Source organism: Lepus europaeus, chromosome 1 (assembly GCF_033115175.1).
Source record: "Lepus europaeus isolate LE1 chromosome 1, mLepTim1.pri, whole genome shotgun sequence".
Taxonomy (NCBI): domain Eukaryota; kingdom Metazoa; phylum Chordata; class Mammalia; order Lagomorpha; family Leporidae; genus Lepus; species Lepus europaeus.
In genome coordinates, this window is record NC_084827.1 from 183,566,460 (window position 1) to 183,580,982 (window position 14,523).

General features: G+C 54.8%; 1 protein-coding gene across 2 annotated transcripts in view; it reads left to right on the forward strand.

Annotated features, from left to right (window-relative positions):
- SEPTIN2 (septin 2) overlaps positions 1–14,523 on the forward strand; it is a 69,863-nt gene that overhangs the window by 28,107 nt on the left and 27,233 nt on the right. For both annotated transcript variants that reach the window (XM_062194261.1, XM_062194268.1), the window contains exons 5-10: positions 450–573; positions 1,601–1,735; positions 1,882–1,999; positions 5,140–5,241; positions 5,589–5,734; positions 7,630–7,713. In XM_062194261.1, the coding sequence (XP_062050245.1) occupies positions 450–573; positions 1,601–1,735; positions 1,882–1,999; positions 5,140–5,241; positions 5,589–5,734; positions 7,630–7,713 (709 nt within the window). The remainder of the gene's footprint in view (positions 1–449; positions 574–1,600; positions 1,736–1,881; positions 2,000–5,139; positions 5,242–5,588; positions 5,735–7,629; positions 7,714–14,523) is intronic.

Genomic DNA, 14,523 nt, shown 5'->3' on the forward strand with positions numbered 1-14,523 from the left:
CGTCTTCCTCTTGGCATGCGTTTTCTTTGTCAGATGAACACGTAGTTTTTCTGCCTGTCTTACACATCAGGGGAGGGACCAGGGGCGATGCTTATGCATTAGAAGTGCTGTGTCAGTGGCAGAACCTGCAGGACCAGGTAGTGTGCGACTTGGCCAGGGAGAAGGTCAGTGTGGCACTCCGGGTACTGTGCAATGAATGAAGCACGCAAGACCAGAGCCTCATCTTGGGCTCGTACAGTGGGGACACAGCTCTTCCACAGGTATTTTTTAATTCTACTTTCAAGTGAGTTCATCAGTTGTTTTCTTTAAAGTAGGAGCCAAAGTTAGCGTTTTTGGTGTAGTCGTTTTCAACCGTATAAGGCAGCATTTGAGTCTCACTTTTGGCTTTCCCCATGCTGACTGCAGAGTGGATTTTACACGGTACTCGCGCTGCATTCTGTCTTTTCCAGAGAAAATTGAAAGAACTGTGCAGATTGAGGCTTCCACTGTGGAGATCGAAGAGCGCGGCGTGAAGCTCCGCCTTACCGTGGTGGACACGCCCGGCTACGGTGACGCCATCAACTGCCGGGATTGGTACGTGGTCCCCAGAGGAAGGGCTAGGCATCTGTTTCCACTGATTTATTCTAATGTATTTTAGGGTATCATTGGGACTAGTGAGTGATTGTGAGGCTTAGAGTAGCTGTGTGTGATAAAACAATGAGACGGTTTACAGTGCATTACATGTGAATATAGCATTTCTCTGGTAAGCTCAGCGCCACAAAACAGCTTGACTTGACCCTGGCCAGCATTGCTGTCCTCTCCATGTGGGCGGCGGCGAAGGCCGTTAGGGTTGGCGGGCAAAGCCCACATGCGCCTACTCCTAGTGATCGTTTTCATGAGGACAGCACCACCGCAGTGCACAGGCTTCCTCGGGTTTCAGTCCCCTCAGTGCCGAGCGTCAGTTCTCAGTGTGAGATGAAAAGGGAATTGGGAGGCCCTTCCTGCACCTTGCTCCTGCGTCAGGGACTTCTCACTCACCCCACTCTGCATCCACAACCATGCGCCTTGGAAAAATGGGTAGCCCTCTGGCCTCACTGTTGTATTCAGGCTTTTGCCTTCCAGCACTTAAGAAAAGTTACACTTGTCACAATTTCCAGAAGCCTCCGTTTGCCAAATCTAGGAGTCACTCTGTGCTGTTATCTTCAAAGTTAAGTAGCAGGGACTGGTGTTGTGGTGCAACTGGTTAAGCCGCTGTCTACAATGCCATCATCCCACATGGGCTCCGGTTCAAGTCCCGGCTGCTCCACTTACCATCCAGTTCCCTGATATTGTACCTGGGAAAGCAGCAGATGAAGACCCAAGTGGTTGGGCCCCTGCGCCCATGTGGGAGACTGGATGAAGCTCCTGGCTTGCCACCGTTTTGGAAGTGAAACAGATAGAAGATCTCTGTCTGCCTCTGTTTCACTTTCTGTAGCTGCCTTTCAGATAAAAAATCTCTTTTTAAAATAAAAATGAGTCATCAAATCATACATATTTGGTGGGAGTAGTGGGAAGAATATTTCCCCTTTGAAATAAAGGGGTCTCACGTGCCCCGCAGTGATGGCAGACGTTTGTCTTTCAGCTTCAAGACGATCATCTCCTACATTGACGAGCAGTTTGAGCGGTACCTGCACGACGAGAGCGGCCTGAACAGGCGGCACATCATTGACAACCGGGTGCACTGTTGCTTTTACTTCATTTCACCTTTCGGACATGGGTAAGGAGATAGTTACTGTGGACACTGGATTTACTGCCTAAGTTTCCGAGTTTTGTTCTGTGTATTTTAAGAATTGATATAATTTTCAAAGATGTGGTCTTCCTGTTCTTTTTCTACATATATGATGCTTCTAAAATTAATTTTAGACTGAAGCCCTTAGATGTCGCATTTATGAAGGCAATACACAATAAAGTGAACATCGTGCCTGTCATTGCGAAAGCTGACACCCTCACTCTGAAGGAACGAGAGCGACTGAAGAAAAGGGTGAGTGAGAGGCTGGCTCTGTCCTCAGGTGGACATAGTGGGAGGCTGGGCGTCTCCTCAGGTGGACGTAGTGGGAGGCTGGGCGTCTCCTCAGGTGGACGTAGTGGGAGGCTGGGCTCTGTCCTCAGGTGGACGTAGTGGGAGGCTGGGCTCTGTCCTCAGGTGAACATAGTGGGAGGCTGGGCTCTGTCCTCAGGTGGACGTAGAGGGAGGCTGGGCGTCTCCTCAGGTGGACGTAGTGGGAGGCTGGGCTCTGTCCTCAGGTGGACGTAGTGGGAGGCTGGGCTCTGTCCTCAGGTGGACGTAGTGGGAGGCTGGGCTCTGTCCTCAGGAGGACGTAGTGGGAGGCTGGGCTCTGTCCTCAGGTGGACGTAGTGGGAGGCTGGGCTCTGTCCTCAGGTGGACGTAGTGGGAGGCTGGGCTCTGTCCTCAGGTGGACGTAGTGGGAGGCTGGGCTCTGTCCTCAGGTGGACGTAGTGGGAGGCTGGGCGTCTCCTCAGGTGGACGTAGTGAGAGGCTGGGCGTCTCCTCAGGTGGACGTAGTGGGAGGCTGGGCTCTGTCCTCAGGTGGACGTAGTGGGAGGCTGGGCTCTGTCCTCAGGTGGACGTAGTGGGAGGCTGGGCTCTGTCCTCAGGTGGACGTAGTGGGAGGCTGGACTCTGTCCTCAGGTGGACATAGTGGGAGGCTGGGCTCTGTCCTCAGGAGGACGTAGTGGGAGGCTGGGCTCTGTCCTCAGATGGACGTAGTGAGAGGCTGGGCTCTATCCTCAGGTGGACATAGTGGGAGGCTGGGCTCTGTCCTCAGGTGGACGTAGTGGGAGGCTGGGCTCTGTCCTCAGGTGGACATAGTGGGAGGCTGGGCTCTGTCCTCAGGTGGACGTAGTGAGAGGCTGGGCGTCTCCTCAGGTGGACGTAGTGGGAGGCTGGGCTCTGTCCTCAGGTGGACATAGTGGGAGGCTGGGCTCTGTCCTCAGGTGGACGTAGTGGGAGGCTGGGCTCTGTCCTCATGTGGACGTAGTGGGAGGCTGGGCTCTGTCCTCAGGTGGACGTAGTGGGAGGCTGGGCGTCTCCTCAGGAGGACGTAGTGGGAGGCTGGGCTCTGTCCTCAGGAGGACGTAGTGGGAGGCTGGGCTCTGTCCTCAGGTGGACGTAGTGGGAGGCTGGGCTCTGTCCTCAGGTGGACGTAGTGGGAGGCTGGGCGTCTCCTCAGGTGGACGTAGTGAGAGGCTGGGCGTCTCCTCAGATGGACGTAGTGGGAGGCTGGGCGTCTCCTCAGGTGGACGTAGTGGGAGGCTGGGCTCTGTCCTCAGGTGGACGTAGTGGGAGGCTGGGCTCTGTCCTCAGGTGGACGTAGTGGGAGGCTGGGCGTCTCCTCAGGTGGACGTAGTGAGAGGCTGGGCGTCTCCTCAGGTGGACGTAGTGGGAGGCTGGGCTCTGTCCTCAGGTGGACGTAGTGGGAGGCTGGGCTCTGTCCTCAATAGGACGTAGTGGGAGGCTGGGCTCTGTCCTCAGGAGGACGTAGTGGGAGGCTGGGCTCTGTCCTCAGGTGGACGTAGTGAGAGGCTGGGCTCTGTCCTCAGGAGGACGTAGTGGGAGGCTGGGCTCTGTCCTCAGGTGGACGTAGTGGGAGGCTGGGCTCTGTCCTCAGGTGGACGTAGTGGGAGGCTGGGCTCTGTCCTCAGGTGGACGTAGTGGGAGGCTGGGCTCTGTCCTCAGGTGGACGTAGTGGGAGGCTGGGCTCTGTCCTCAGGTGGACATAGTGGGAGGCTGAGCGTCTCCTCAGGTGGACGTAGTGAGAGGCTGGGCTCTGTCCTCAGGTGGACGTAGTGGGAGGCTGGGCTCTGTCCTCAGGTGGACGTAGTGGGAGGCTGGGCTCTGTCCTCAGGTGGACGTAGTGGGAGGCTGGGCTCTGTCCTCAGGTGGACATAGTGAGAGGCTGGGCGTCTCCTCAGGTGGACATAGTGGGAGGCTGGGCTCTGTCCTCAGGTGGACGTAGTGAGAGGCTGGGTATCCATGGTCAGCCTTGGGTGCCTCAGGTAGGCTTTGTTGTGATTGGCAGTTCTCCTAGAACTTGTCCTTCCAGGGCCTTGGGGCCACCATACTTGCTTTTCTCTGCCTTCTTGCTGCCTTCCTGATCCTTGTAGGTCATCATCCTTAATACTCTCATGATGACGTATCTCCGGCTCTCTCTGTGAGCTGTGTGTGCACGCAGGGTTCTTGTCTCCCGTGAGTGGTCATCCCCCGAGCTTGTCAGTCTGTAAGTGGCCACACAACTCTTAAAATCACTGGTTCATTGCTTCTTACTGGGCCAGTTTTAAAAAGTCTCCTTATTGCACACAGCTCAGTTCTCTTCTCCCCAGTGCCAATCCTGTCTTTATGACCAAGAAAGTGGCTTTGAGAGCAGGCAGGAGATCAAGTCCCTGCTTCCTATTCCGTTTCTCCCACGAATGAGCAAGGACCTATGAAAAGAATGAAGCCAGGTTGCCGGGTACAGGCGGCGGAGAGGCAGGCCTTGTCCTGCAGCCTGTGTCAGTGCAGACTCTTCAAGGCTCAGCAAGGTCAGAAAGCCCACTGGGCTCTTCTCTGTGCATTTCCTGTGTTCTTGTCCCTTGATGGCTTACCTACCTGCCTGGCGCCAGAGAGTGGCCGGCAGTGGAGGCTGGCTGGTGAACAGGCCGACTCGTGAGTGCCTGCTCACCCCAGCTCTCCTCCCCTGGAGGCCCCTCAGTAGGCCCCTGCCTGGTTGTAGGTCAGCTTCCCCAGCAGGCTGGCCTGCTGCTCGGAGCTCTCCACAGTAGCCCCCGCTGCTCTCTGCTCCCAGAGCGTGCCCCACCCCCTGCCTTGCGTTCACAGGGTGTTTCCCCAGCCTGGCCCTCCGCACAGGGTATGTGTTCCTCCTGCTGTTGTGCAGGGGCTCTTCTGTGCTGCTGATACTGGTGTTAGTCTGGACAGAGGAGCCTCGAAATTCAAGCATAAAAACACCTTTTTAGCACTTGATATAAATCATTGGAAAGTAGTTTTAGTAACTAATTTGACTCTTCATTGAAATTTGAATAATTCTGATGTGTTTCTATATCTTAGGTTTGGTTAAAAGAATATTTATTTTGCTACAATTGATTGTGGTTCTGTCACTCTTTCAGATTTTGGATGAAATTGAAGAACATAACATCAAAATCTATCACTTACCTGACGCGGAATCAGATGAGGATGAAGACTTCAAAGAGCAGACTAGACTTCTCAAGGTGGGAGCTGCTGCAGCTGCGTAGTAGGACTCACTCTTGTTTTCCATCGTCTGGGCGTTTAAAGTCAAAGGTTACAAAGGGCCAACTCCTGAATGACTTGACCTGAGAGGTTGTCTGGAAGGTTCCATCACAAAGAGTCGTTTTGCTTTGAATGTATTTTGACATAGCTGTCACCTGAGGATTGGCCCTTTTATTGCATGTTTGGTATCTGTACAGTTTGTCCCATGTGGGAAATGTACCAGTATACCCTTAGCTTTTTGGTAAACCTTGTAGGACACAGTGGTGTGCTCCACTTGTTGGCAGTGAGCTGTGTGGATCCTGTCAACCCATGCGTGTCTGTCTTCTAGGCCAGTATTCCGTTCTCTGTGGTTGGATCCAATCAGCTGATTGAAGCCAAGGGCAAGAAGGTCCGAGGTCGCCTCTACCCGTGGGGTGTTGTGGAAGTGGAGAACCCGGAGCACAACGACTTTCTGAAGCTGAGAACGATGCTCATGTAAGACGCTTGGTGCATTCCCTCTGTCAGAGCCGGCACAGAGCATGGTGCTTCCACCGTGGGGTACACATGTGCGCCAGACAAGGGTGCGCCGGCATCTGCTGTGCTTCTGGTGCTGCCATAGCTTGGTCTTAGGGACCCTAGCGGGGCTCTCCGTAAACGCTGTAGAGCCACTCCTTTCTGTTTTAAGATTCACATCTTTGTTGCTAAAGGGAGCCAGCTGTCAGCTGGGATCTGAGAGCTCCCCAGCTCTGCTGAAGAGGTGGTCAGCTCTGACGGGGCCCTGAGCAGTTGCTCCACGGCCAGCTGACCTGCAGTGCCCTGCTGGGGGCTGCCTCTAGCCTTGAGAGGCTTCCATTTATTTTTGCGACTGTAACAGCCCTGAGTGTACAAAAGTAGACTTTTTTCCCCTTTAGAAATAAATTTTGCACGTACTAACATGTATATAGTGGTGTACGTGAATTGTAGCGATTCTCCAATAGAGACTAAAAGAATCTGCTTAAAATATCTCTTTAATCAGAAGTGTTCAAAGAATTATTTCCATAAATATTTAGATTAGCTGAAAATTGCTATCTGTGCCACATACATATCACTTTTTAGTGAGTTTAAGTCAGCTGTGCCACAGTGTAAAGACTGGAAGAAGGCGAGCGTGCCTGACTCCTGCAGTGCTCCATCCTCACTGCACGGCTGGGTGCTGGAGAAAGTGCAGGGCGAGGCCGGAGACCACCTTCGCAGCACCGAGCAAGCAGGATGTGTTGTGGTGCTTTCTCATTTCTGAGGGCCTCGATTGAAGAAAGCACAGAAAACAACAAAAGAAGGGGAACTGTTTCCTAAGGTGAAGAGAAGGTTTGGGTTCAGTTTTTTGTTTTTTGTTTTTTTTTTGACAGGCAGAGTGGACAGTGAGAGAGAGACAGAGAGAAAGGTCTTCCTTTGCCGTTGGTTCACCCTCCAATGGCCGCCGCGGTAGGCGCGCTGCGGCTGGCGCACCGCGCCGATCCGATGGCAGGAGCCAGGTGCTTCTCCTGGTCTCCCATGAGGTGCAGGGCCCAAGGACTTGGGCCATCCTCCACTGCACTCCCTGGCCACAGCAGAGAGCTGGCCTGGAAGAGGGGCAACCGGGACAGGATCGGTGCCCCGACCAGGACTAGAACCCGGTGTGCTGGCGCCGCAAGGCGGAGGATTAGCCTAGTGAACCGCGGCGCCGGCCTGGGTTCAGTTTCTGTTGGATCAGAATATCGGCTTCACCTGTGGTCTTTGTCATCCGTGCTGACTGTTCTCACACAAGAGTTATGTATAGATTTTAAGCTCAAGAAATCATGACTCTGAATTGTATATTCCATAAATTCTTATAGAAAAATGTGTTCTGTTTCAGACATTATTTGCCTTTTTTTTTTTTTTTTTTTTGGACAGGCAGAGTCAGTGAGAGAGAGAGACAAAGAGAAAGGTCTTTCTTTTCTGTTGGTTCACCCCCCAAATGGCCGCTACAGCTCATGCGCTGCAGCTGGCGCACTGCGCCAATCCGAAGCCAGGAGCCAGGTGCTTCCTCCTGGTCTCTCATGCGGGTGCAGGGCCCAAGCACTTGGGCCATCCTCCACTGCCTTCCCGGACCACAGCAGAGAGCTGGACTGGAAGAGGGGCAACCGGGATAGAATCCGGTGCCCCAACTGGGACTAGAACCCAGGGTGCCGGCCCCACAGGTGGAGGATTAGCCTAGTGAGCTGCAGCACCGGCCCATTATTTACCTTTTAACTACTAAAATCTCTTTGGCCTCACCACACCCTCCCACAGAGCACGCCCCTGTTCTGTCACTAGTGTTCTTGCATGTGCTTGACGAGCTGTTTTTCCTGTAGAAGTGGCCTGTGCCTGAAGCCATCCTGGTGCCTTTTCTCTTTCAGCACCCACATGCAGGACCTGCAGGAGGTGACCCAGGACCTTCACTATGAGAACTTCCGCTCCGAGAGGCTCAAGAGAGGCGGCAGGTCCTCACCTTGCACTGCCCCTTCCCTGCGTTCTGTTTGCCTCGTCTGTGCCCAGCTGGGCACTGGGCTGCATGGGCTGCCAGCTTGAAAGCTCCCAGGAGAGTTGCTACTGTGTAGTCACATGATGCTCTCCAAGTGGTTTAGGGCAAAGGTAGCTTGCAGAAGGTTCTTGGAAGGAGCAGCTGCAGGTGCACAGGTGGGAGCCGGGTACTGCCCACCTCTTTAGGCGCATGCCAAGGTGTATGGATGGGGACAGACAGGGAGCCCACAGTGGGCGCCTGCAGCCATCGTGCCTCATACGCTCACACAGCCTCTGTCACCCCCTCTTTCCTCATAGGCTTTTATATATGATACTGAAATTGTGTGACCTGATTCGTATGTAAACGAATCACGTTTCTGCTTAGAATAGACCTCATGAACACACAAGTGGTACAGATCATTTATTGAACGTTGCTGTACTGTGATACATCTCATAGTCTGATTTGTGCTTGCATACAAGGAACGCCGAAGTCTGATTGATGATGTTACTAACCTGGGAGTCAGACATTTTAAGAGAATTGCACTGCAAAGAGCTGAGCGGACGCCTGGACACTGCAGCAGTGCCCTGGAGAGCCGCGTCAGGCCCGCGTCGGGGTTTCCTCTGCCCACGCTAAGACCCTGCCTCCTTTCAGTGTAGCGTTTGCCACCTGTGTCCGTGGAGGGTCACTCACCTCGTTCAGGTGACGCCTCTGATTTTGGGGGAGTAGGTGAAGATACCAGATAGTCTAGTAAAGAAAAATCTCTTGAATTTTGGAATTCATATACTTTTTTCATTGTGTCCCTTTCTTGTTCATCATATTTTTAATTAGAAAAATGATAACTACACAAATTTATGTGGCTGTATTTCTCAGAATTCTAAAGTAGAATGTTCTTTGGGCATCTGTAGCCAGAAGTAATCAGCCTCTTCTGTCCCAGAGTTACACTGTCATCAGCCTCTTCTGTCCAGAGTGGTGACTGACGTCAGCCTCTCCTGCCCAGAGTTACACTGTCCTCAGCCTCTTCTGCCCAGAGTTACACTGACGTCAGCCTCTTCTGTCCAAGAGTGGTGACTGACGTCAGCCTCTTCTGTCCAGAGTGGTGACTGTCCTCAGCCTCTTCTGTCCCAGAGTGGTGACTGTCCTCAGCCTCTTCTGTCCCAGAGTGGTGACTGTCCTCAGCCTCTTCTGTCCAGAGTGGTGACTGTCCTCAGCCTCTTCTGCCCAGAGTGGTGACTGTCCTCAGCCTCTCCTGTCCCAGAGTGGTGACTGTCCTCAGCCTCTTCTGTCCCAGAGTGGTGACTGTCCTCAGCCTCTTCTGTCCCAGAGTGGTGACTGTCCTCAGCCTCTCCTGCCCCAGAGTGGTGACTGTCCTCAGCCTCTTCTGCCCAGAGTGGTGACTGTCCTCAGCCTCTCCTGTCCCAGAGTGGTGACTGTCCTCAGCCTCTTCTGTCCCAGAGTGGTGACTGTCCTCAGCCTCTTCTGCCCAGAGTTACACTGACGTCAGCCTCTTCTGCCCAGAGTGGTGACTGTCCTCAGCCTCTCCTGTCCCAGAGTGGTGACTGTCCTCAGCCTCTTCTGTCCCAGAGTGGTGACTGTCCTCAGCCTCTCCTGCCCCAGAGTGGTGACTGTCGTCAGCCTCTTCTGTCCCAGAGTTACACTGACGTCAGCCTCTTCTGCCCCAGAGTGGTGACTGTCCTCAGCCTCTTCTGTCCAGAGTGGTGACTGTCCTCAGCCTCTTCTGCCCCAGAGTGGTGACTGTCCTCAGCCTCTTCTGTCCCAGAGTGGTGACTGTCCTCAGCCTCTTCTGTCCAGAGTGGTGACTGTTCTCAGCCTCTTCTGTCCCAGAGTGGTGACTGTCCTCAGCCTCTCCTGTCCCAGAGTGGTGACTGTCCTCAGCCTCTTCTGTCCCAGAGTGGTGACTGTCCTCAGCCTCTCCTGCCCCAGAGTGGTGACTGTCCTCAGCCTCTTCTGCCCAGAGTGGTGACTGTCCTCAGCCTCTTCTGTCCCAGAGTGGTGACTGTCCTCAGCCTCTCCTGCCCCAGAGTGGTGACTGTCCTCAGCCTCTTCTGCCCAGAGTGGTGACTGTCCTCAGCCTCTCCTGTCCCAGAGTGGTGACTGTCCTCAGCCTCTTCTGTCCCAGAGTTACACTGACGTCAGCCTCTTCTGCCCAGAGTGGTGACTGTCCTCAGCCTCTTCTGTCCCAGAGTGGTGACTGTCCTCAGCCTCTTCTGTCCCAGAGTGGTGACTGTCCTCAGCCTCTTCTGTCCAGAGTGGTGACTGTCCTCAGCCTCTTCTGTCCCAGAGTGGTGACTGTCCTCAGCCTCTCCTGTCCCAGAGTTACACTGACGTCAGCCTCTTCTGCCCCAGAGTGGTGACTGTCCTCAGCCTCTTCTGTCCCAGAGTGGTGACTGTCCTCAGCCTCTTCTGTCCCAGAGTGGTGACTGTCCTCAGCCTCTTCTGTCCCAGAGTGGTGACTGTCCTCAGCCTCTTCTGTCCCAGAGTGGTGACTGACGTCAGCCTCTTCTGTCCCAGAGTGGTGACTGTCCTCAGCCTCTTCTGTCCCAGAGTGGTGACTGACGTCAGCCTCTTCTGCCCAGAGTTACACTGACGTCAGCCTCTTCTGTCCAGAGTGGTGACTGTCCTCAGCCTCTTCTGTCCCAGAGTGGTGACTGTCCTCAGCCTCTTCTGCCCCAGAGTGGTGACTGTCGTCAGCCTCTTCTGTCCCAGAGTTACACTGACGTCAGCCTCTTCTGCCCCAGAGTGGTGACTGTCCTCAGCCTCTTCTGTCCCAGAGTGGTGACTGTCCTCAGCCTCTTCTGTCCCAGAGTGGTGACTGACGTCAGCCTCTTCTGTCCCAGAGTGGTGACTGTCCTCAGCCTCTTCTGCCCCAGAGTGGTGACTGTCCTCAGCCTCTTCTGTCCCAGAGTGGTGACTGTCCTCAGCCTCTTCTGTCCCAGAGTGGTGACTGTCCTCAGCCTCTTCTGTCCAGAGTTACACTGACGTCAGCCTCTTCTGTCCAGAGTGGTGACTGACGTCAGCCTCTTCTGCCCCAGAGTGGTGACTGACATCAGCCTCTTCTGTCCCAGAGTGGTGACTGTCCTCAGCCTCTTCTGTCCCAGAGTGGTGACTGTCCTCAGCCTCTTCTGTCCAGAGTGGTGACTGTCCTCAGCCTCTTCTGTCCAGAGTTACACTGACGTCAGCCTCTTCTGTCCAGAGTGGTGACTGACGTCAGCCTCTTCTGCCCCAGAGTGGTGACTGACATCAGCCTCTTCTGTCCCAGAGTGGTGACTGTCCTCAGCCTCTTCTGTCCCAGAGTGGTGACTGTCCTCAGCCTCTTCTGCCCAGAGTGGTGACTGTCCTCAGCCTCTTCTGTCCCAGAGTGGTGACTGTCCTCAGCCTCTTCTGTCCAGAGTTACACTGACGTCAGCCTCTTCTGTCCAGAGTGGTGACTGACGTCAGCCTCTTCTGCCCCAGAGTGGTGACTGTCCTCAGCCTCTTCTGTCCAGAGTGGTGACTGTCCTCAGCCTCTTCTGTCCCAGAGTGGTGACTGTCCTCAGCCTCTTCTGTCCCAGAGTTACACTGACGTCAGCCTCTTCTGTCCCAGAGTGGTGACTGTCCTCAGCCTCTTCTGTCCAGAGTGGTGACTGTCCTCAGCCTCTCCTGTCCCAGAGTGGTGACTGTCCTCAGCCTCTTCTGTCCCAGAGTGGTGACTGACGTCAGCCTCTTCTGTCCCAGAGTGGTGACTGTCCTCAGCCTCTTCTGTCCCAGAGTGGTGACTGACGTCAGCCTCTTCTGCCCAGAGTTACACTGACGTCAGCCTCTTCTGTCCAGAGTGGTGACTGTCGTCAGCCTCTTCTGCCCAGAGTTACACTGACGTCAGCCTCTTCTGTCCAGAGTGGTGACTGTCCTCAGCCTCTTCTGTCCCAGAGTGGTGACTGTCCTCAGCCTCTTCTGCCCCAGAGTGGTGACTGTCGTCAGCCTCTTCTGTCCCAGAGTTACACTGACGTCAGCCTCTTCTGCCCCAGAGTGGTGACTGTCCTCAGCCTCTTCTGTCCAGAGTGGTGACTGTCCTCAGCCTCTTCTGTCCCAGAGTGGTGACTGTCCTCAGCCTCTTCTGTCCCAGAGTGGTGACTGACGTCAGCCTCTTCTGTCCCAGAGTGGTGACTGTCCTCAGCCTCTTCTGCCCCAGAGTGGTGACTGTCCTCAGCCTCTTCTGTCCCAGAGTGGTGACTGTCCTCAGCCTCTTCTGTCCCAGAGTGGTGACTGTCCTCAGCCTCTTCTGTCCCAGAGTTACACTGTCGTCAGCCTCTTCTGCCCAGAGTGGTGACTGTCCTCAGCCTCTTCTGTCCCAGAGTGGTGACTGTCCTCAGCCTCTTCTGTCCCAGAGTGGTGACTGTCCTCAGCCTCTTCTGTCCCAGAGTGGTGACTGTCCTCAGCCTCTTCTGTCCCAGAGTGGTGACTGTCCTCAGCCTCTTCTGTCCAGAGTTACACTGACGTCAGCCTCTTCTGTCCAGAGTGGTGACTGACGTCAGCCTCTTCTGTCCCAGAGTGGTGACTGACATCAGCCTCTTCTGTCCCAGAGTGGTGACTGTCCTCAGCCTCTTCTGTCCCAGAGTGGTGACTGTCCTCAGCCTCTTCTGTCCAGAGTGGTGACTGTCCTCAGCCTCTTCTGTCCAGAGTGGTGACTGTCCTCAGCCTCTTCTGTCCAGAGTTACACTGACGTCAGCCTCTTCTGTCCAGAGTGGTGACTGACGTCAGCCTCTTCTGCCCCAGAGTGGTGACTGACATCAGCCTCTTCTGTCCCAGAGTGGTGACTGTCCTCAGCCTCTTCTGTCCCAGAGTGGTGACTGTCCTCAGCCTCTTCTGTCCAGAGTGGTGACTGTCCTCAGCCTCTTCTGTCCCAGAGTGGTGACTGTCCTCAGCCTCTTCTGTCCCAGAGTTACACTGACGTCAGCCTCTTCTGTCCCAGAGTGGTGACTGTCCTCAGCCTCTCCTGTCCCAGAGTGGTGACTGTCCTCAGCCTCTTCTGTCCCAGAGTGGTGACTGTCCTCAGCCTCTTCTGCCCAGAGTTACACTGACGTCAGCCTCTTCTGCCCAGAGTTACACTGACGTCAGCCTCTTCTGCCAGAGTGGTGACTGTCGTCAGCCTCTTCTGTCCAGAGTTACACTGACGTCAGCCTCTTCTGTCCAGAGTGGTGACTGTCCTCAGCCTCTTCTGTCCAGAGTGGTGACTGTCCTCAGCCTCTTCTGTCCCAGAGTTACACTGACGTCAGCCTCTTCTGTCCCAGAGTGGTGACTGTCCTCAGCCTCTTCTGTCCAGAGTGGTGACTGTCCTCAGCCTCTCCTGTCCCAGAGTGGTGACTGTCCTCAGCCTCTTCTGTCCCAGAGTGGTGACTGTCCTCAGCCTCTTCTGCCCAGAGTTACACTGACGTCAGCCTCTTCTGCCCAGAGTTACACTGACGTCAGCCTCTTCTGCCAGAGTGGTGACTGTCGTCAGCCTCTTCTGTCCCAGAGTTACACTGACGTCAGCCTCTTCTGCCCAGAGTGGTGACTGTCCTCAGCCTCTTCTGTCCCAGAGTGGTGACTGTCCTCAGCCTCTTCTGTCCCAGAGTGGTGACTGTCCTCAGCCTCTTCTGTCCAGAGTGGTGACTGTCCTCAGCCTCTTCTGTCCCAGAGTGGTGACTGTCCTCAGCCTCTCCTGTCCCAGAGTTACACTGACGTCAGCCTCTTCTGCCCCAGAGTGGTGACTGTCCTCAGCCTCTTCTGTCCCAGAGTGGTGACTGTCCTCAGCCTCTTCTGTCCCAGAGTGGTGACTGTCCTCAGCCTCTTCTGTCCCAGAGTGGTGACTGTCCTCAGCCTCTTCTGCCCAGAGTGGTGACTGTCCTCAGCCTCTTCTGTCCCAGAGTGGTGACTGTCGTCAGCCTCTTCTGTCCCAGAGTGGTGACTGACGTCAGCCTCTTCTGTCCCAGAGTGGTGACTGTCCTCAGCCTCTTCTGTCCCAGAGTGGTGACTGTCCTCAGCCTCTTCTGTCCAGAGTGGTGACTGTCCTCAGCCTCTTCTGTCCCAGAGTGGTGACTGTCCTCAGCCTCTTCTGTCCCAGAGTTACTCTGACGTCAGCCTCTTCTGTCCCAGAGTGGTGACTGTCCTCAGCCTCTTCTGTCCAGAGTGGTGACTGTCCTCAGCCTCTCCTGTCCCAGAGTGGTGACTGTCCTCAGCCTCTTCTGTCCCAGAGTGGTGACTGTCCTCAGCCTCTTCTGTCCAGAGTTACACTGACGTCAGCCTCTTCTGCCCAGAGTTACACTGACGTCAGCCTCTTCTGTCCAGAGTGGTGACTGTCCTCAGCCTCTTCTGCCCAGAGTTACACTGACGTCAGCCTCTTCTGCCCAGAGTTACACTGACGTCAGCCTCTTCTGTCCAGAGTGGTGACTGTCGTCAGCCTCTTCTGTCCCAGAGTTACACTGACGTCAGCCTCTTCTGCCCAGAGTGGTGACTGTCCTCAGCCTCTTCTGTCCCAGAGTGGTGACTGTCCTCAGCCTCTTCTGTCCCAGAGTGGTGACTGTCCTCAGCCTCTTCTGTCCAGAGTGGTGACTGTCCTCAGCCTCTTCTGTCCCAGAGTGGTGACTGTCCTCAGCCTCTCCTGTCCCAGAGTTACACTGACGTCAGCCTCTTCTGCCCCAGAGTGGTGACTGTCCTCAGCCTCTTCTGTCCCAGAGTGGTGACTGTCCTCAGCCTCTTCTGTCCCAGAGTGGTGACTGTCCTCAGCCTCTTCTGTCCCAGAGTGGTGACTGTCCTC